The sequence below is a fragment of the Thamnophis sirtalis genome, unplaced genomic scaffold, assembly GCF_051295495.1.
Source record: "Thamnophis sirtalis isolate CommonGarterSnake01/CBP01778 unplaced genomic scaffold, rThaSir2_p1.2 scaffold_11, whole genome shotgun sequence".
NCBI lineage: Eukaryota > Metazoa > Chordata > Lepidosauria > Squamata > Natricidae > Thamnophis > Thamnophis sirtalis.
This window is the reverse complement of record NW_028261391.1, coordinates 25,902-42,533: the sequence shown is the minus strand read 5'-3', so window position 1 is coordinate 42,533 and position 16,632 is coordinate 25,902. Positions and strand designations below refer to the sequence as shown.

The 16,632-nt window shown below is 51.2% G+C and overlaps 1 protein-coding gene across 10 annotated transcripts in view; it reads left to right on the top strand.

The window, feature by feature from the left end:
• The window catches only part of DLG1 (discs large MAGUK scaffold protein 1), a 51,548-nt gene extending 40,153 nt beyond the window's left edge, over positions 1–11,395 (top strand). For 2 of the 10 annotated variants that reach the window (XM_087724968.1, XM_087724967.1), the window contains exons 17-24: positions 3,029–3,062; positions 5,900–5,941; positions 6,895–6,945; positions 7,958–8,059; positions 8,990–9,162; positions 9,229–9,359; positions 9,748–9,839; positions 10,399–11,395. In XM_087724968.1, the coding sequence (XP_087581094.1) occupies positions 3,029–3,062; positions 5,900–5,941; positions 6,895–6,945; positions 7,958–8,059; positions 8,990–9,162; positions 9,229–9,359; positions 9,748–9,839; positions 10,399–10,505 (732 nt within the window). In that variant the 3' untranslated portion in view covers positions 10,506–11,395. Of the gene's footprint in view, positions 1–2,559; positions 2,660–3,028; positions 3,063–5,899; positions 5,942–6,894; positions 6,946–7,957; positions 8,060–8,989; positions 9,163–9,228; positions 9,360–9,747; positions 9,840–10,398 lie in introns of all 10 variants that reach the window. The other 8 variants (XM_087724966.1, XM_087724965.1, XM_087724964.1 and 5 more) reach the window with 5 other exon arrangements.
• The last annotated feature ends 5,237 nt before the right edge of the window (positions 11,396–16,632 follow it).

Here is a 16,632-nt window from a genome sequence, read left to right as displayed (position 1 = left end):
AGTAAACCCTGGAAGTGGAGTGTGGGGGCCCTGAGGCTCTCAGGAGGAGCTGCGTGCGGCTGTGGTGGCCGGCAGCCTGGGCATGGGGGGTCTAGCAGAGCTGTCTGGCTTACCTGCCCCTCCCCTTCAAGATTTGCTGACGGACCCAGCAGCCGCCCCCAGCAATTACTTGCGCAAGCAGACAAACCTGGGGAAATCCACGTTGGGTGGGGGGGTAATTGCAGGACTGTTTATTTTTACTGATGGATTGATTGATTTGATTTCTGTAGCTGCCCACCTCAACAAGGGCGGGGGGTGCATCAATTATGCTGCACTAACCTCCCCATTTCCCCTCCCCACACGTCTTGCCCTTCTCCGTGGCTAGAAGGAGCAGAACATCCTGAGGAGGCAACCCTCCGTCTGGCAAACCCGTTGTTTGCGGAACCCCTCGGAGTCCGGAGTAAGTCACCTTCCTTGTAGGGAAGCATGAACCGCTGCCTGGTTGCCTGCAGCCGAGCTGCCCGCGGCTCTTGTGCCTTATCCTTGCACCAGGCCCATGCATGAGAACTGGAGGAGACCCTCAAGTACGCTTGCCATTGAGAGAGAACTGCCTGCCTGCCTGCCTGCCCGCCTTCTGCACCCCGCCTTGCTGTGGCTTTCCTGCGGGAGCATGGTTGCCTGTCCCCCCCCCCCCCTCCCTCACCTGGCATCTTGCTGGAAACGCTGAGCATGCTTGCTGTTGCCGATGGCCGCTTAGTACCCCTGGCCCGCTTTGATCAGGCGTGCATGATGGACTGATCTTGGGGGAAAATAACCGGGCACAGCAGACAAGAGGGAAAAATTGATCTGTTCCTTGATTTGGTGGCGGTCGGGAGTTCCCTCTTCTGCAGCCGCGTGATTCCATGCCAGCCACAGCTCGATGCTAGGCGGGGTTGCTTCTTTGCTTGGCCAGTGTCACTTCTGCTAAGTAACACGCTTGGGTAGACTGGGCTGGTCAGCTCCGGCTGTTCCTTCCATTGCCTTTCCTGCCCTGCCCCGCCAGAGCTTTTAACCCGCCTGCCCAAGACCAGCGAGCTCTCCTGCCCAAGGAAAGGAAGGGGGGGGGGCTGAAAGCCTTGCGGCTGACGGCTTTCACAAGTCCACAGAAGGCAAAGACTTCTGGGCCTATTTCATTTCATTTTAATTTTGCCGACTTCTAATCGTTCTCCCTGCACCAAAGGAGGCTTTCTGTCCAGTTCATTTCTGTAAGTGGGGGAGGCAGGGCAACAGTGGGAGTTTTCATCCACTCTGTCCCATATTCCATTGGGGGGGGGATCATGAAAAGTTGCCCAAATTGGCGCAGGGAGAGGGGGGGGTTTTCATTTACGCAAACCTTCCTGGACCTGCAATGGGGGAGTTCCCCCCTCCCTCCTCCCTCCCTCCCTCCTGGCTTTATGCAGGAGTTGTTCCGTAACCCTTTGGGGGGGCTCAGCTCCCCTCGGATACCAAATTCACCCATTTACGGGTTTGCACAGTTCAATAAGCGATTCCGTTAGAGCTGACCCCCACCCCAAAGGGAAGGCCAAGGTTGAGCAGCTGAGCATATTTTAACTGACCAAGTCCAGCATGTTGGTGAAGATAGCCAGCACTCTTCCCCTGACTTAGCAAAGCAATAGCAATAGTTAGACTTATATGCCGCTTCATGGGGCTTTCAGCCCTCTCTAAGCGGTTTACAGAGTCAGCATATTTGCCCCCAACAACAATCCGGTCCTCATTTCACCCACCTGGGAAGGATGGAAGGCTGAGTCGACCTTTGAGCCGGTGAGATTTGAACAGCCGAACTGCAGTCAGCTGAAGTGGCCTGCAGTGCTGCATTTAACCCCACTGCGCCACCTTGGCTCTCATGGGGCCCAGGAAGCTTTCAGCAGCCTTTCCTGCTTAGTGTCCCCCCCCCCAACCCATAGTTGATGGCTGTGGGCCCCAGGGAAGGGTCCAGTACAGCCGGTTGGAATATTCCGCTTGCTTTCCCTCCCCACCTCAGTACCCAGATTGTTGGGGGCCTAACACAGACTTTCAGTTACTGGGATCCCCCGAAGAGTTGCAGCCAAGTCCAGCAGCTCCCCCTGGGCTCTTGCCCAGCCGCTCCCGAGGGTCTCTGGGACCCGAGTCAGTTAGGCAGGTTCTCCGGAAGCCCACCAGCTCTTCTGATTGAAAATGAGGGCCGGTTTCCTCCCCCTTCCTTTCATTTGCCTGGGGTTGGTGGGGGGAGGGTAGCCTTATTTCTTCTGAAATCCATGCTGCCCCTCTGGCCGAAAGCCCCAGGGCACCTGCTCTCGGAAGGGGGGGGGGCATCGTAGGGACTGGCTTTATTTCTGGGCACAGAGCAGAGCCCCACCCCGTCCCCCCCTCTCGGAGCCCCGCCTCCCCCTGTCCTCCCCCCCCCCCGGCATCCTGGGCAGAAGCAGGGGGTCTGCATGCTGGAGGGCAGAAGTCGGCCTCCCCCTGGAGCGGTGGCTGCTGGCTGGCGCTGGGCCTTCCTGACCTGCTGGACGTCCGACACCCACCCTTTCTTTGCCCCTGTCTCCTTCTCTTCTTCCTCAGCAGTCATTCAATGACAAGCGTAAAAAGAACCTCTTTTCCCGAAAATTCCCCTTCTACAAGAACAAGGAGCTGAGTGAGGCCGAGACCAGTGACGTCGACCGTAAGTAGGGCGGGTGGGGAGGCCGCGTGTGCCCTGCGGTGTGGCCTGGAAAAGGGTCCCAAGAACATCCATGAGGAGCCTAGCTGTGGGTCGCAGGGGGGCACGACTGATTGGGCAGGGGCGGGTGGGTCCCCTCACTGGACCCACTTTGAGACGGGGCTTCAGGGGAGTCCATTCTGCCGGCAGGGGAATGGCGCTTTTGAACACCATGCGGGTGGGGTGGGGTGGGGTGGGGGCGTAGGGGGCTGGCTCCCCAGGGATGCTGCTGGGACCGTCCTGGAGCAGCCTCCGGAGGATGTGCTACTGATGGATGTTTTCTCTGTGATTGTCTCCTCCTTGCTTGCCCTCACCCGGGGAACTACTCCACAGGAGATCCCTGGAGACATGGGATCAAAAGGCCTGAGTAAGTGACCCCCCCTCTCCCCCCCCCTCCTCAGCCCCAACTGCGTCTCCCTCCCGCCTCCCCTGCTGCAGGCTGACTTCCCCTCCTTTGGTTTGGGGCTGAGAGGACTAGACGGCCGGGGGCTATGGGGGCCTTTGGACACTTGGGCTGTCATCGGAGGCTCAGAAGTGGGGAGCTAAATACATTCTTAACAGGGACGTGCAGTCACTAGAGGCAAGGGAGGCGGAGCCTCACCACTCTCCTCAGGAAAAGAAAAGAAATTTAAATATATTTTTTTAAATAATTAAAGCCAAGGTAGTTGCTACCAGATTCCAGCTCACAGTGGCTTGGGGTCTGCTTAGTCTTAACCAAAGCAGGAGGCGAGAGAACTCGGGGCCTCTTTTCCATAAGGAATTTTTCGCCTTCTAAAAGCTAAGAAAGAGTTAAAAGGCAAAGAAGTTCAGATGCAAAAGAGGCACTAATTCTCCCGCCTCCTGATCTGGAAGCAGCCAATCGTGTCTTCTTGAGCATGCTTACGTTGGGCGGGGCGTGCTTCAGAGGAGAGAGGAGTGGGCGAGAAGGAGGAGGCTGCCTCTTTGCTGCAGACCTGGGCGTTTGGCGGCTCCCGGGATGCAAAGTGCCCCACCGTCCCCGATGTTGCCGCCCGCTGCCCTGGCCTGCTTCTCCAGGCTCTGCCGCTGGAAGTCCCGGATCGCCTCTGGGGGAAGGCTGGGTGAGAAGCGGAGCGAAGCTTCTCCGCGGCCTCCCGGCGCCAGGAGGCCACGGAGAAGCTTCGCTCCGCTTCTCACTCAGCTTTCCCCCAGAGGCGATCCGAGACTTCCAGCGGTGGATCTTGGAGAAGCAGCGGCCGCAGGCCGGGTCAGCAGGTGGGCGGCGGGGCACTTTGTATCGTGGGAGCCGCCAAGCGCCTTTGCTGCAGACCCGGGCGCTTGGCGGCTCCCACGATGCAAATCCCCCCCCCCCGCCGAGGCTGAACGCTGCCCTGCTTCGCAAAAGGATGCCCAGCTGAGCCTCACCAGGCATAACCCTCACCGCACGTCACTGATTCTTAAAGGTTTCTTCCCTGGCAGAGTTCAACGTCCTGATATCGAAGAACTCTGCGCTGTTGTTAGGGAAATGGCGGCGGTTGGATAAAGGCTGCCAGGCCAAGCCTCTTGGCCGCCCCCACCAGGACCCTGTCAAGGCCTTCCTGCCCCACAGACTGCTTCCCAGACCTGGGTAGGGGCCATCCTAAGCAGCCCCTCCTTTCCTTATCATGGGTGCTTAGCTCCCGGTTAAATCGGGCCCATCGTCCCCTTGGATCTTCTCTACGACATTCGCCATCGGGATCCTCTTCCCTCGCCCTGTGCCTCTGCCACGCTCTCCCCCTCCCCGCCCAGCTCCCCACTTGGAGCAGCCCCTCTCCCTGAGGGGTGCAAGGCTGCTTGCCCACAGAGCACCAGGGGCCTCTTTTCAGGGGACCACGGTTGAAGCCAGCCTGCCTTTCCTCCAGGGAAATCCCTTGGACAGATAAAATCCCAGGAATAATGGGGGGGGAGGAGGGTCTGCCTGCAGCAGCCCCTCCTCCTCCTGCATCCAAACAGGTGTGGTCAGCCTGACCCTCCTTTGTCCTGGCGCTTGGCCAGGCAGCTTCAGGCAGGAGGAGGGCTCTCCCTGGGGGGGGAGGTGCGGGGGGGGGGCTTGGTGAAAAGGCTTGCAGGTGAGCCGCAGGCTCCTCCTCTTCCCTCCCACCCTTGACTGGGGAGGGGCTCAAAGGAGGCAGGCAAAGGGGCGTCCTGGGCGCTTCCTGAGGAGCCCTCGGGGTTCCTCTCCTCAAGCCAACTCCTGGGCTTCCTTGCATGGCAGGCAGCTCAGCCAGCAGGCAGCCCTTTGCCCCCCCCGGAAGCTCCTCCGTGCTCTTCCCTGCTCCTGTTGTTTCCCCTGCTGCTCCTCCCCTGCAGGTGACTCCGGGGGGGGGGCTCTGTCTGGGCTGCTGTGCAAAGCTTTCCTTTCTCTCTTCAGCCAACGCTGGACGGGTCCCAGTCAGAAATTAAAAGGTCATTTTAAAATGATAAAACACAACCAGCGGAAATATTAAAACAGCAAAACCCTGGTGCCCATTCATATTATTAGCCTGCCCTCCACTCGTTCTCTCCCATTGCTTGGAGGAAGAAAACCGGCCTGAAAGGCGCTTTTGCAGCCAGAGCGACCGGGGGCTGCCGTCTTCTGGGGATTCCCACCCTCGTCCCAGCCTCCTTATTCGCGGTGACGGTTGTGCTCCCCCCCCCCCCGAAGGGACCCTATGAAGGGAGCCTCAGGCGGCTTCCCCATGAGAGCTCAGGCTCCCTCTTCTGCCCTTCCAGAAAGTGGACATGAAGACACAGGTGGCTCTCCCACCTGTCGGCCGGGCTTCTTGCAGGTGGAGCCCCCTCTGGGCCCCACAGCTGCTGCTTTGGGGTTGGGCGGCTGCTCCCCTTCATATCTACCCAGGTTCCGGTGAGGGGCCTCTCTGAACCGGCCTCCTCCAGCTATGCCCTCCGCTGTTTTGTGGAAATGAATTTCGGAGGTCAGCGATGATGGGCTGAATGTGGCTCCTGGTCCCGATCCCTGAAAGGAGTCCGAGAGCCGCCTGTGTGCAACCCCCTTTCTCTGGAAGTGTGTTGTGAACTGTGGGTTTCTCTTTCGGCTTTAGGAAGATGGTCCGTGGAGCGGGAGAACCATGAAGGGTGCCAAGAGATGCTTGTCAGACCCTTTCATGGCCCTGCGTAACCCATGGAGGAGGATGGGTCCTTTCTGCCCCTGGGGGGCCTTGGGGTTCCTCGGCATGGCTCCTAATTTTTGCTTTGTACCGTTTTCAGAGCACGTGACTTCCAACGCCAGCGACAGTGAAAGTAGTTACCGTAAGTGTCTCCAACTGTCTTCCTTCCAGCTGTTTTTTTCTGGGAACTTTCAGAAGTCCAGGCTTACTTTTAAGAGCAATTGGAAAATGGAGACGCCTTGAAGCTTCAGCTGGTGTGAAAGGCGGCGGCTGCCGGTTGGTTTCTGGGGGCAATTCAAGGCGCTGCTAAAGGCCACTGTGGGCGAGAGCTGGGTTACCTGAGGGTGTGCCAGTCTCCCACTGCTACCTCTGCCCACCCGGTCAGGCCTGGCAGGAGGGGCGTGTATGGGCCCCATTGACCGAGAGACCCAGGAGGAGGGAGAGCCCGTGTGCCCCCGGAGCTGTTCTTTGGCCCCTCTGTTGCCTTGGCTTCTCTGCCCAGAAGCTCCACAGATGTGGCTGAGCCAAGGGGCCGGTGGGTCTGGCCGGCGTTCAGAGGACGCTGGGTGGCTTTACTGCTTGATCCAGCACTTGCCCTCGCCTCCTTTTTATGCTTTTTCATGGGAGTTTTAAGTTGGTTTCCTCTCTTGCTTGTCCTGGGCTTTTGAAGAAGAGGCCAAGGGCCCCAAAGCGGCCTTCAGGGTGTTTCTGCCACAATCTTGTTGCAAAGTTCACTTCAGCAGACTGGAGAATAAAACCCTTTCACTTTCCTCATTAAAGCTTCTGTAAGCAACAGAGGCCAAGAGAGAGAGAGAGAGAAAGGAAAAATTAAAAGCTTCATTATGAAACTTCAAGAAGTGCGCTAAAGGTTGTTAAGAGGGCGGCCTCCTCCGTTGTCCTCCAGCCTTAATCTGCCACTGGCTTCCCTTGCAGGCCGTGGGGGGCTGAGGCTGCCTGGGCGGGCTTTGGGGTTTTGGGGTCACAGCGGCTGGTCGCTGGCAGGAGGGCTGGCAGGACAGGAGGGGAAGGGGGGGCGCATCCTATAAAAGCATATGTTAAGTCACAGTCTCTGATGGTCTCTCTCTGACTTTCCAGGTGGCCAGGAAGAGTGTGTCTTGTCTTATGAACCGGTCACCCAGCAAGAAGGTTGGTACCATTCGGCCTGTGAACTGATCCGCCAGAGAGTGGGGTGCTGCCCCTTTGCTTGGCAGATACAGATTTATCTTTAGCACCGTGAAGAGCGGAGCCATCAGATTTTGCCTTCCCTGCGCTGTGAGGCCAGTCAAAACGTCCTCATGATTTTGAAGTGCGTGGAGGACAGGAAAAGGTGGACAGGAAAACCTTGGATTCAGGGCGGCTGTTAATGTGGCTGATCAGCTGCCTATTTGCTTACTCCGTTCCCCAGGGCTCTTGTCAGAAAACCAGGGGCAGGCGGTGCCAGCCTCTGCCTGGGAAGTTCTTCTCGGCTCTCCCGGCCCTTTTCATGATGCTTTTTACTGGTTTCTGGCAGAAGAAAAAATGCCTCTTGGCACGAATGGATTTGCACTTACGACAACCGCGTTCGCATAGTGGCTTATTTGCTTTACATGGCAAATCTGTTTATGATCAGCATTTAAAGCAGGGGCAGCCTTTCGTGGGCTTCCCGTATAGTCTCTGCCTTAGAGGGCCTTCCTCTCCCCCCCTCCCCCCCGGGCTCTAGTGCTCACTTAACGACCATAGCTGAGCCCACAATTTTGATCATAAGTTGTTGTGATCATTAACTGGGTCATCACATGACTTGATTTGATTTTAAATCCTTAACCGAATTCATTCTCCTGAATGGAGGCTCTTTGCTGGAAACTGGCAAAACTTGCCATAAACCAGCAACAGAGCATTGCCAGTGGTGGTCCCTTGATGCTGCCACCGGTTGCAAGTGTGAGCAGTCGCTCCCTTTGTGGCCCCAGGGATGGGGCGCTTTGCCCACCTTCCTGTCCACTCGGCCCTTCCATGCTTCTGGTCCTCTGGGTCGGGTGGCTGAAGGAGGCCTTTGAGGAAGTGGCTCAGATTGGAGGGCCAGTAGCCCTTTCCCCACTTTCCAGAAAAGAGGGGGGCGTGGCTCCTCTCCTCTCCCCTCGCTCTGCCCTAACTGGAGGCGCCCGGGCCTGTTTCTGTCTTCCAGTCAGCTACACGCGTCCCGTGATTATCCTGGGTCCCATGAAAGACCGCATCAACGACGACCTCATCTCGGAATTCCCTGACAAGTTCGGCTCTTGCGTCCCACGTAGGTGTCCCACCTGGGGGGCTGTGGGGAGGGGGGGCTGTGGGTGTTCCTTTCCTCGTGGTGCTTGAAACCTGAATGACTTTTCAATGTGGTCCCTTGCAATCAGCTCTCGTAAGCGGTGGCCGGAGTGGCCCCCGGGAGCCCTCAGCCGAAACTTCACTTGGGTAACAGGACAGGAGCAGCAGCCACCCCGTCCCCGGGAGTCGCCCTCGCCGCCCAAGGCAGGCTCCCTCCCGCTGGGATCTGGCCGGGATCCTCTGGGAAGTTGGACGTGAAGTTTTTTCTTCCTCCGGCTTCTCACCGTCAGGTGGCTGCCGGGACTGTGGCTCTCCCTCTCGTCTCTCAAGGTTACGGCATGCTGTCTCCCTGGCCGTGCCAGAGGCAGACGTGGCCGGAGCCCATCCGATTTCCAGTGGAAATGTGGTTGTGTGTGAGGTTCCCCTGGGCAGGTGTAACACCAGTAGAGGCTCTCTTCCTGGGTCCTCCCTTAATCGGCACTTGGGCCCACTGCGGCCTTCTCCAGGGGGTGGAGATGACAAAGCAGGCAAGCGCCCCAGGGCAGGCCCAGAATCGACTCGGCGGGGCATTCCGTCTGAAACCTGTCTGGAAAGAGATTGCAGGAGCTCCCGTGGACTCCTCAGAGGCCTCCGCCAGAAAGGTCTGGTCCTTTCTGAGGGGCCTCTGGCTCACCCGCCACAGCCAGGGTGACCATGGAGGGTCATTCCACCTACATACACTCACCGCCGCCACCACCACCACCACCACCATTCTGTCAGCCTTTCTTTTGGGCATTGATGTGTGTGTTGTGTGTACATATCTCCTTGTTGGGTCTAGTGTCTGGCTGCTTTGCAGCGTCAGTAGAAGAACTCATGGCCAGTGGACATTCACTGATCTCCACTCAACTTCTGATCTCCCTCTCCCTCTGTAAAGATACGACCCGACCGAAACGAGATTATGAGGTGGATGGGCGAGATTATCACTTTGTGATGTCGCGAGAACAAATGGAGAAAGACATCCAGGATCACCGGTTCATTGAAGCTGGCCAGTACAACAACCACCTCTATGGGACAAGCGTCCGGTCCGTGAGGGAGGTTGCCGAGAAGGTAAAGGCACTATTCCCCCCCCCCCAATTGATGCTCCACGTCCAGTGGCCTTGAGCGGTTCCTCAGGCAGCCTCTCCTTCCCTCCAGGGCAAGCACTGCATCCTTGATGTTTCTGGGAACGCCATCAAGAGGCTGCAGAGCGCCCAGCTGCACCCGGTCTCCATCTTCATCAAGCCCAAGTCCGTGGAGAACATCATGTGAGTGCTTGCCCCTTTCTGCCCCTCTGGCTGCTGGGGCTCCTTCCGGACGAGCCTTCCAATAAAGCGGGCTTCGCCGCCTGGCGAGCTGGCTACGGTCTCTGAGACCCAGGCCCCACCGTCTCCCCCCGAACTGAAAAGGCGACACCCCCCCCCCCAAATGTCTTCCCTGATGTTCAGCATCAGGGAAGAGTTATTAAAGTGATAAGGGGCGGCAACCTGGGGAAGTTAAGATTGGAGGAAGAACCCCCACCCTGTTTCCCACCCCCAAGAAAATGAAGCCCTGCCCAGCCACCCCTCCCCTCCCGACCTTCCTGTGTGTTTAACTGAATCTGCTAAATCTGTTTTGTTGATAACGCTAATGAGTTTGAAATATCTGCAAATTCAGGGAAATGAATAAGCGATTAACGGACGAGCAAGCTCGAAAAACCTTTGAACGAGCCATGAAGCTGGAGCAAGAATTTACAGAACATTTTACAGGTTGGAACTTCTGCCTCTGTTCCACGTTTGGTGCTCTTTTCTTTTTGCTATTGAGGGCCGTCCAGGGATGCCCCAGGAGCAGCCGGAACCTTCACTCTCTTAGAGATGATGGCAGGGATGTTTCTGTGGCCCCAGTGCCAGCCTCTGCAGCACCTGGGCTTTGGAGTTCTCCTCTGCTTCCGGCTGCCTTCTGGAGTGTCAGAGACGTTCCCGGGCTCGGCTCTGTCCATGGAGGGCTCAGTTAGTGGAGGTTGGGGACTGGCTGCTCTCCATTTGTGTGTGGTTTTGCACCCGCCATCTTGGGGGGGGGATTCTTCCCAGAAAGGTTCCCCTACAGTCAGCTGGAGAACTAGGAAGGCCAAGGCTCCAAATATCCCCCCACCCTTTTCCCCCCTGAGCATCTTTGGGGGAAATAATTCAACCACAGAGAATCGAAGGGGACCAAGCCTCGCAATGGGTGGGTGGGGGGGGGGCACCAGAATTGGGGGGTGGGGGTGGGCTGCAAGAGGCAAGGGAAAGAATGGGGTCCTCAGGAGCTGTCTTGTTTGCACCCCTACAGCCATTGTGCAAGGCGACACATTGGAAGAGATTTACAATCACGTCAAGCAAGTCATTGAGGAGCACTCCAGCCCCGTCATTTGGGTGCCGGCCAAGGAGAAGCTCTGAGGCTCCCCTGACTCCAGGGGGTCGGCCTCTGCCTGCCAGCCTGCCTGCCTGCCAGCCGGCGCTCCCTCCTTGGGGCTCCCCTGGGACTTACAAAAAGCCCCTCTATGGTTTCCACGTTTTGCCAGCTGCTGGCCAAGGGCTCTTTGCTCCAGAATCAGGGGCCTCTTTCCACTCCTGTGGATAGAGATGGAGAATAATGCGGTTAAAATTCCTTAATGTTTAAGGGAAAGTATCCTTCAGAGACTTTGAGAAAACAAAGCTTTTTATGCAGCCTTTTAACAATTTTTTAATAAGATGAAAGAAAAGTGGTCTTAATGTAAATTGTGAGCAGTTTTGCACGTTTGAATTTGCTAGCATGATTTCCTTCAAGAGATTTGGGTTCAAATTATAGTTTCACAGTTTCTGCCATAAATATTTTTTTCTCAGTTTAATTTAAAAAAATCAAAATCGAAGCTAATGTATTCTTAAATGGCATTATTTGAAAAGGAAAAACTAATTTTCATAATTTCATAAGAAAAACTTTATAGCCTCATTATTATTATTTTTGTTGTTGCTCTTACAGGGTGAAATATCCTCTTGCTTTTAAACTAGATCCTACAAAACTACTTGGAATGTCTTACAGGTCTTAATGGATAACTTGCATTTTCGAATTTTAGGTGCTCAAAAAGCTTGAACTTCACTTAAGAATTATGGATTTTGCTTTGAAAATATTTTAAATGCAATTATAATTATTATAAATTCTCAGTATCTAAAAATATAAATACATTCTTAGCCAGATTTTAATGAATATTTTACTCATAACAATTGCTTATTTTGTTATAATGAAACTATATATATATATATATATTCACATATACATATGTATTAAACTTTCCTTAATTAAAATATAAGTGTGAGAACTGTTTTCTTAAAAACGTTCCACAAAATACATAATTTTCACACCTAATTTTGGGAACAGAAAAGATTGATTATAAGCAAGTCAATTTTTGCAGCTATGCTTTTGACAGGTTCTTGCCCCCTGTGGGCTTCTGAACCCCAAAGCAGTGCACCCTGCTGTTTTTTGCCCCCCCGTCCCCCCCGGAAATGGAGACAGACTTCAGTTGTTTCCGTTCAGAGGCCAGAGTTCAAGGGCTTCTGAAGCCAAGTTGATGCAGCTGCCCCTGTGCTTCCAAGTCCAGCTCAAGACGATCTGAGAAACTGACTCAGTCTGATGGATTAATCTTTATTTATTGTTTTAATGTTTTATTTTGCATTTTATTCAGGGTCTGTAAGCCGCCTAGAATAATCTTTGGCCCCACGGGCAGGATAGAAATTTGACAGATGTATAAAACTATAAGCAAGTCCTTATCAGTTCTTTGGAAAAAGAGCCCCATACGAAACAGGGTGTGTGACTTGCAGAGTGACACTATTGCTATTACATCACAGAGAAAAGGTTAAGAATTGGGTTTTCAGACAGAACTGTGAAAATAAAAACGGAACTTGCCAGCAGCACCTAGTAATGTTTTCCTGGTATAGGTTGCTGTGGGTCGTTCCATGTTAGACGCGTCTTTCTAATTTGCCATCGCTGCCTCTGCTGATGAAGCTGTTCAGGAGGGGTAGAGCTGGTGTTATTTTCTTCATCCACTGTGAATTTTATTCCTTGGAAGATGTTGACAGTTTCCCGTGTTTTCTACAGTTGGGTCTTTTTTAATATGACGAAGGTGTCATCTGCATACCATACTTTGAGTTGGCTGTGTGGGAGTGCTCTAGGCGCTGACTTATAGCTTGTGTCCTGCAAGCAGTAATCCCAAAGGCCTCCCTTTGATTTGTTGGTAAATTTGTTCATCAAACTGAAGGTAGGTGGGCAGGAAAGGGTTAATGAGGTCCATGATTCTAACCCTAACCCTTCGTTCCTTCTGAAGGCCAACACCTGGTTTCATTGGAGCCAGGAGGTCATTCTTCCAGACTTTTCTCCTTACCCAAGACATCCTTCGGAACGCAGATGGCGCAAACTCAATGTGCGCAGAACCATTTGCAAGTATATCAAGCGCACGGCGTCGTTCAGGCGATCGGAATCGCTTCTCATTTCGTTCCAGCTGGCTACCGTGGGACGTAAAGTCACTTCTGCCACCGTAGGCCGACGGTTGCGTTTCTGCATCGCCTACCAGCTCCAGTCTAAACAGGTGCTGTTCTTACCTAATAGCCAGGCCCGTTTCGCTCCATTCTAGGCTCCGAGAGGTAGATCGGTATGGCTTCGGGCGACCTAGAGGGGGCGCTCTCAACTCAACATCCTCGGCTTCAAAATTGCCCAGGGATTTAGAAGCCAATTACAGCGGTGTAAATGCCAAACCGGCCAGATGTCTCTGCCTCGGTGTTTCTCAACTTTGATGACTTGAAGATGGTGGACTTCAACTCCCAGAATTCCCCAGCTATCATTGTGGCTGGCCATGTCCGATTCCCTCAGTCAGCTTATCAGCTAACTTAGTGAAAGTTAGCAAAACTCTAGCCCTGCCTCCCCCCCCACCCCACCCCGTTCACTTTGGGAACCACTTTCTCCGAATGTAGGCTGGTGGGGGGACCGCGCTAACAGCCCTGCACTGCTTCTCCTTTTCGGGGTCTCCCAGCTTCTATAGGCAGCTGGACCTTCCCCCAATTCATTTTCCAACGCTTTCCTCTTGGCAGGAGTTTGGCCCTGGCATCTGAGTAACCGTGTCTGCGAACAACAACAACACCCCCACCACCACCACCACGAGTTATTTCTGTTGCGTTGTTGGTTTGAGCTCCAAGCTTGGCGATTTGGTTGCAAATGTTTCGTCCCCATTCGAGGAGACATCTAAATCGCCAAGCTCGGAGCTCAAACCAATGACATAGCTTAGTCCAGTACATCACGCTAAAAAACACTGTGCGGCAGTTGGAAACTGTTGCGCGTGTTTCTTTGTCACGCACAGCTTAGAGGGAACATTGGTCACCACACTATAAAAAAGATGTTGAGACTCTAGAAAGAGTGCAGAGAAGAGCAACCAAGAGGATTAGGGGACTGGAAGCTAAAGCACATGAATGTTACAGGAACTGGGCATGGCTAGCCTAGTGAAGAGAAGGACCAGGGGAGACTTGATAGGAGCCTTTCAATATTTGAGTATTTCAATATCTGTCACAGAGAGGAGAAAGGGGGCCAACCTATTCTCCAAAGCACCTAAAGGCCCGACAAGGAATGATGGATGGAAACTGATCAAGGAGTGATTCAACATAGAAATATGGAAGAATTTTTTGAAAGTGAGAACAATCAACCAATGGAACAGAAGTTGTGGGAACTTCATCACTAGAGGCTTTCAAGAAGAGACTGGATTGCCCTCTGTCAGAAATCATGTAGGGTCTCCTGCTTGGGTGTGGGGGTTGAACTAGATGACCTTCAAGGTCCCTTCCAACTCAGTGCATCTGTTATCTGTAAGTGATCACGGCAGTCAACCTTTGTATAGTTCCTGTGTATCCTTTTGTAACAGGGAAGGCAATATTTTTGAACCAGTGGTTCAGTGTGAGGCTTGCAAGATTATCATAACTACTGTCACAAAATAGTATGTGACAAGATTTATATAGCCTGAAAATTTTGACTTTCGAAACCTGCCATTATTATCTGGCCAAGGTATTATAATCATCGGGATAAACTATTCTTTTTTTTAAAAAAAAATATTTTTTTAAATTTTTAATTTTCAAAACAAACACAACACATCCTTCTTTACATACTATAGAAAGTGTATCAGTTGGTTACAAAAAGACTTTTGTGCATCTCTTCCACAGTCAACAAACATAATTCATATTAACTCAAGTATTTTAACTCAGATATTTATACATGTTACCATCATACCTCCATTTTCATTTGACTATAATTGTTTAAACGTCCTTCATCATAAAATATACCAAGATTTAATACATAACCACATCCTGGCATTTCATTTACTATTTCTAAAATCCCCCATTAACACTGAATCCGTATGTCCTATTTTAGCTAATCCATAATATTTAATAACAAAAATTTTCTAACCCCCCTTTCCAAATCACTGTTTACAATTTACATCCAGTTTCCTTATGTTATACCCATACATATATATATATATATATATATATATATATATATATATATATATATATATATATATATATATATATATATATATATATATATATATATATATATATATATATATATGTTGTTATCATTATCCCTCCTTCATTTAACTATATCCTGTATCATAACATTTCCCCCCTAATAATCAAGACTTTAACTGTATCTAACTTAGTTCTTTTTTATTAACCTTTATATATAATCCAAAAGGATTTCTAATCTTCCTTTCATGGATACCATTCAATATTCATATCCAATTATTGCTTATCATAACACTACACATTGTATACATTAGTAACATCAATTATTTATTTAACTATATTTATTGTCACTAAATTTCACTAAGTTTAACTAGTTTTAAATTATACTCTTCCATCCCCTTGGGTTGTGAGCCGCCCTGAGTCCCCCCAGGGAAAAGGGCGGCATATAAATAAACTTCAAACTAAACTAAATCTATCAACCTGTATCTTTCCAGTAGCAAAACAGTCGCTTATCTTCTGCCATTTGTGGTGTCAGTCCTCTAATCATCTCCTTAATCAACTTTGTATGGACTCCTCTTAGCAACTCCTTGCTTATAAGATCTCTCATGTAATTTCGATGCCCTTCTTCTGTTTCCTTAATCCGCTTATCTTTGTCAGTAATGTTATCAATGATATTGCTTATAAAATTTATCTCTTTAAAGCCATAAATTCTTTTGTTTTTTCTCCTTCTGTATCTTGCCATCTGGGATAGATTTCCCCTCCATTTAGTTCATCTTTCAGTATTCCACTCTTTCCATTTTCAGAGACAAACCAATCACCATAAATATCAGCAAATGTAATTTCTTTATATTCATTTTCCTCTTCGATTTTTAGGGTTTTAACCACCACTTTTTCCACTTGATAAACTTCCTCAACTTCTTCATCATATTTTGCTGTTAGATGCTCTAAGTCTTCCAGCTTCTTCTCTATGCTCTCATATGTATTTGATAATTTCTGTATTTCTGAGAATATCTTTTTCAGACATAAAGTTTCTTTCTGCTATTGAAATTGTGCCATTATCTCCAGCTAACAAACACTGCTGCTCTAGCTTAGAAGGCAAAGTGGGTGAAGAGATGCTGATCACCTCACTAACTCACCAGTCTCCCAAGGTACCTCAGCTTGATGGCCCAAGAGCTCTTCAGGGACCTTTAGAAGGTCAGTCAGGATGGAGCCAGATTCAGTTCGGCTGGCAAGAGGGTATTTCACAAGGGAGGCACCACAGCAGGAACAGCCCACACCGAGGGCCTGCCAGATGTTACACAGAACGCACAGATCCTGCCCTCTGCTGTGTCTGGTGGGATGGACAGATGTGCAGGGAGCTGTGCTGATAACTGGTTCCTTGCCATGTAAGGCTTTGAAGATCAACATCCCACGAATTGGACCCGGAAATAAACTGGTAACCAGTGCGGTTTGCGAAGCGGAGAGGTAACATGTTCTGTCAGAAACACACATCTGCATTTAGTTCCAGCTGAAAATTTTGAACGGTCATCAAGGGCAGTCCCATTTCTGCTGCTAAGCAAGACATTTGTTCAGTGAACTTTACGAGCTTTCTTGCTCCAGTTGATAAGTGAATCACTGCAGTTAGTAACACGGTTGTTAAGTGAATCTGGCTTCTCATTTCTGACTCTTGTCAGAAAGTCACACAAGGGGGGGTCACATGACCGAGAGACACTGCGACCATCATGAACATGAGTCACTTGGGAAGCATCTGAATTTTGATCACATAACAATGGGTGTAGTGCAATGGTCATGTGTGAAGAACCGTCATAAGTTGCTTTTTTCAGTGCTATTGTAACTTTGAATGGTCACTAAATGAACAGTTGTAAGCCAAGGACATAGTTCCTTGTTCATTTGGGTGGGGGGAGTTGATTCATTGGTTTTTAATGTTAACTGCCCAAGTGGAGAGAACAAATGTGGGGGTCCAAATAATTTATTTCAGAAAAATAAATGCCTGGACCCGAAAGCAGCTGCTGCCGAATTGGGACTCAGGCTGGCTCTGGTGCTGCCC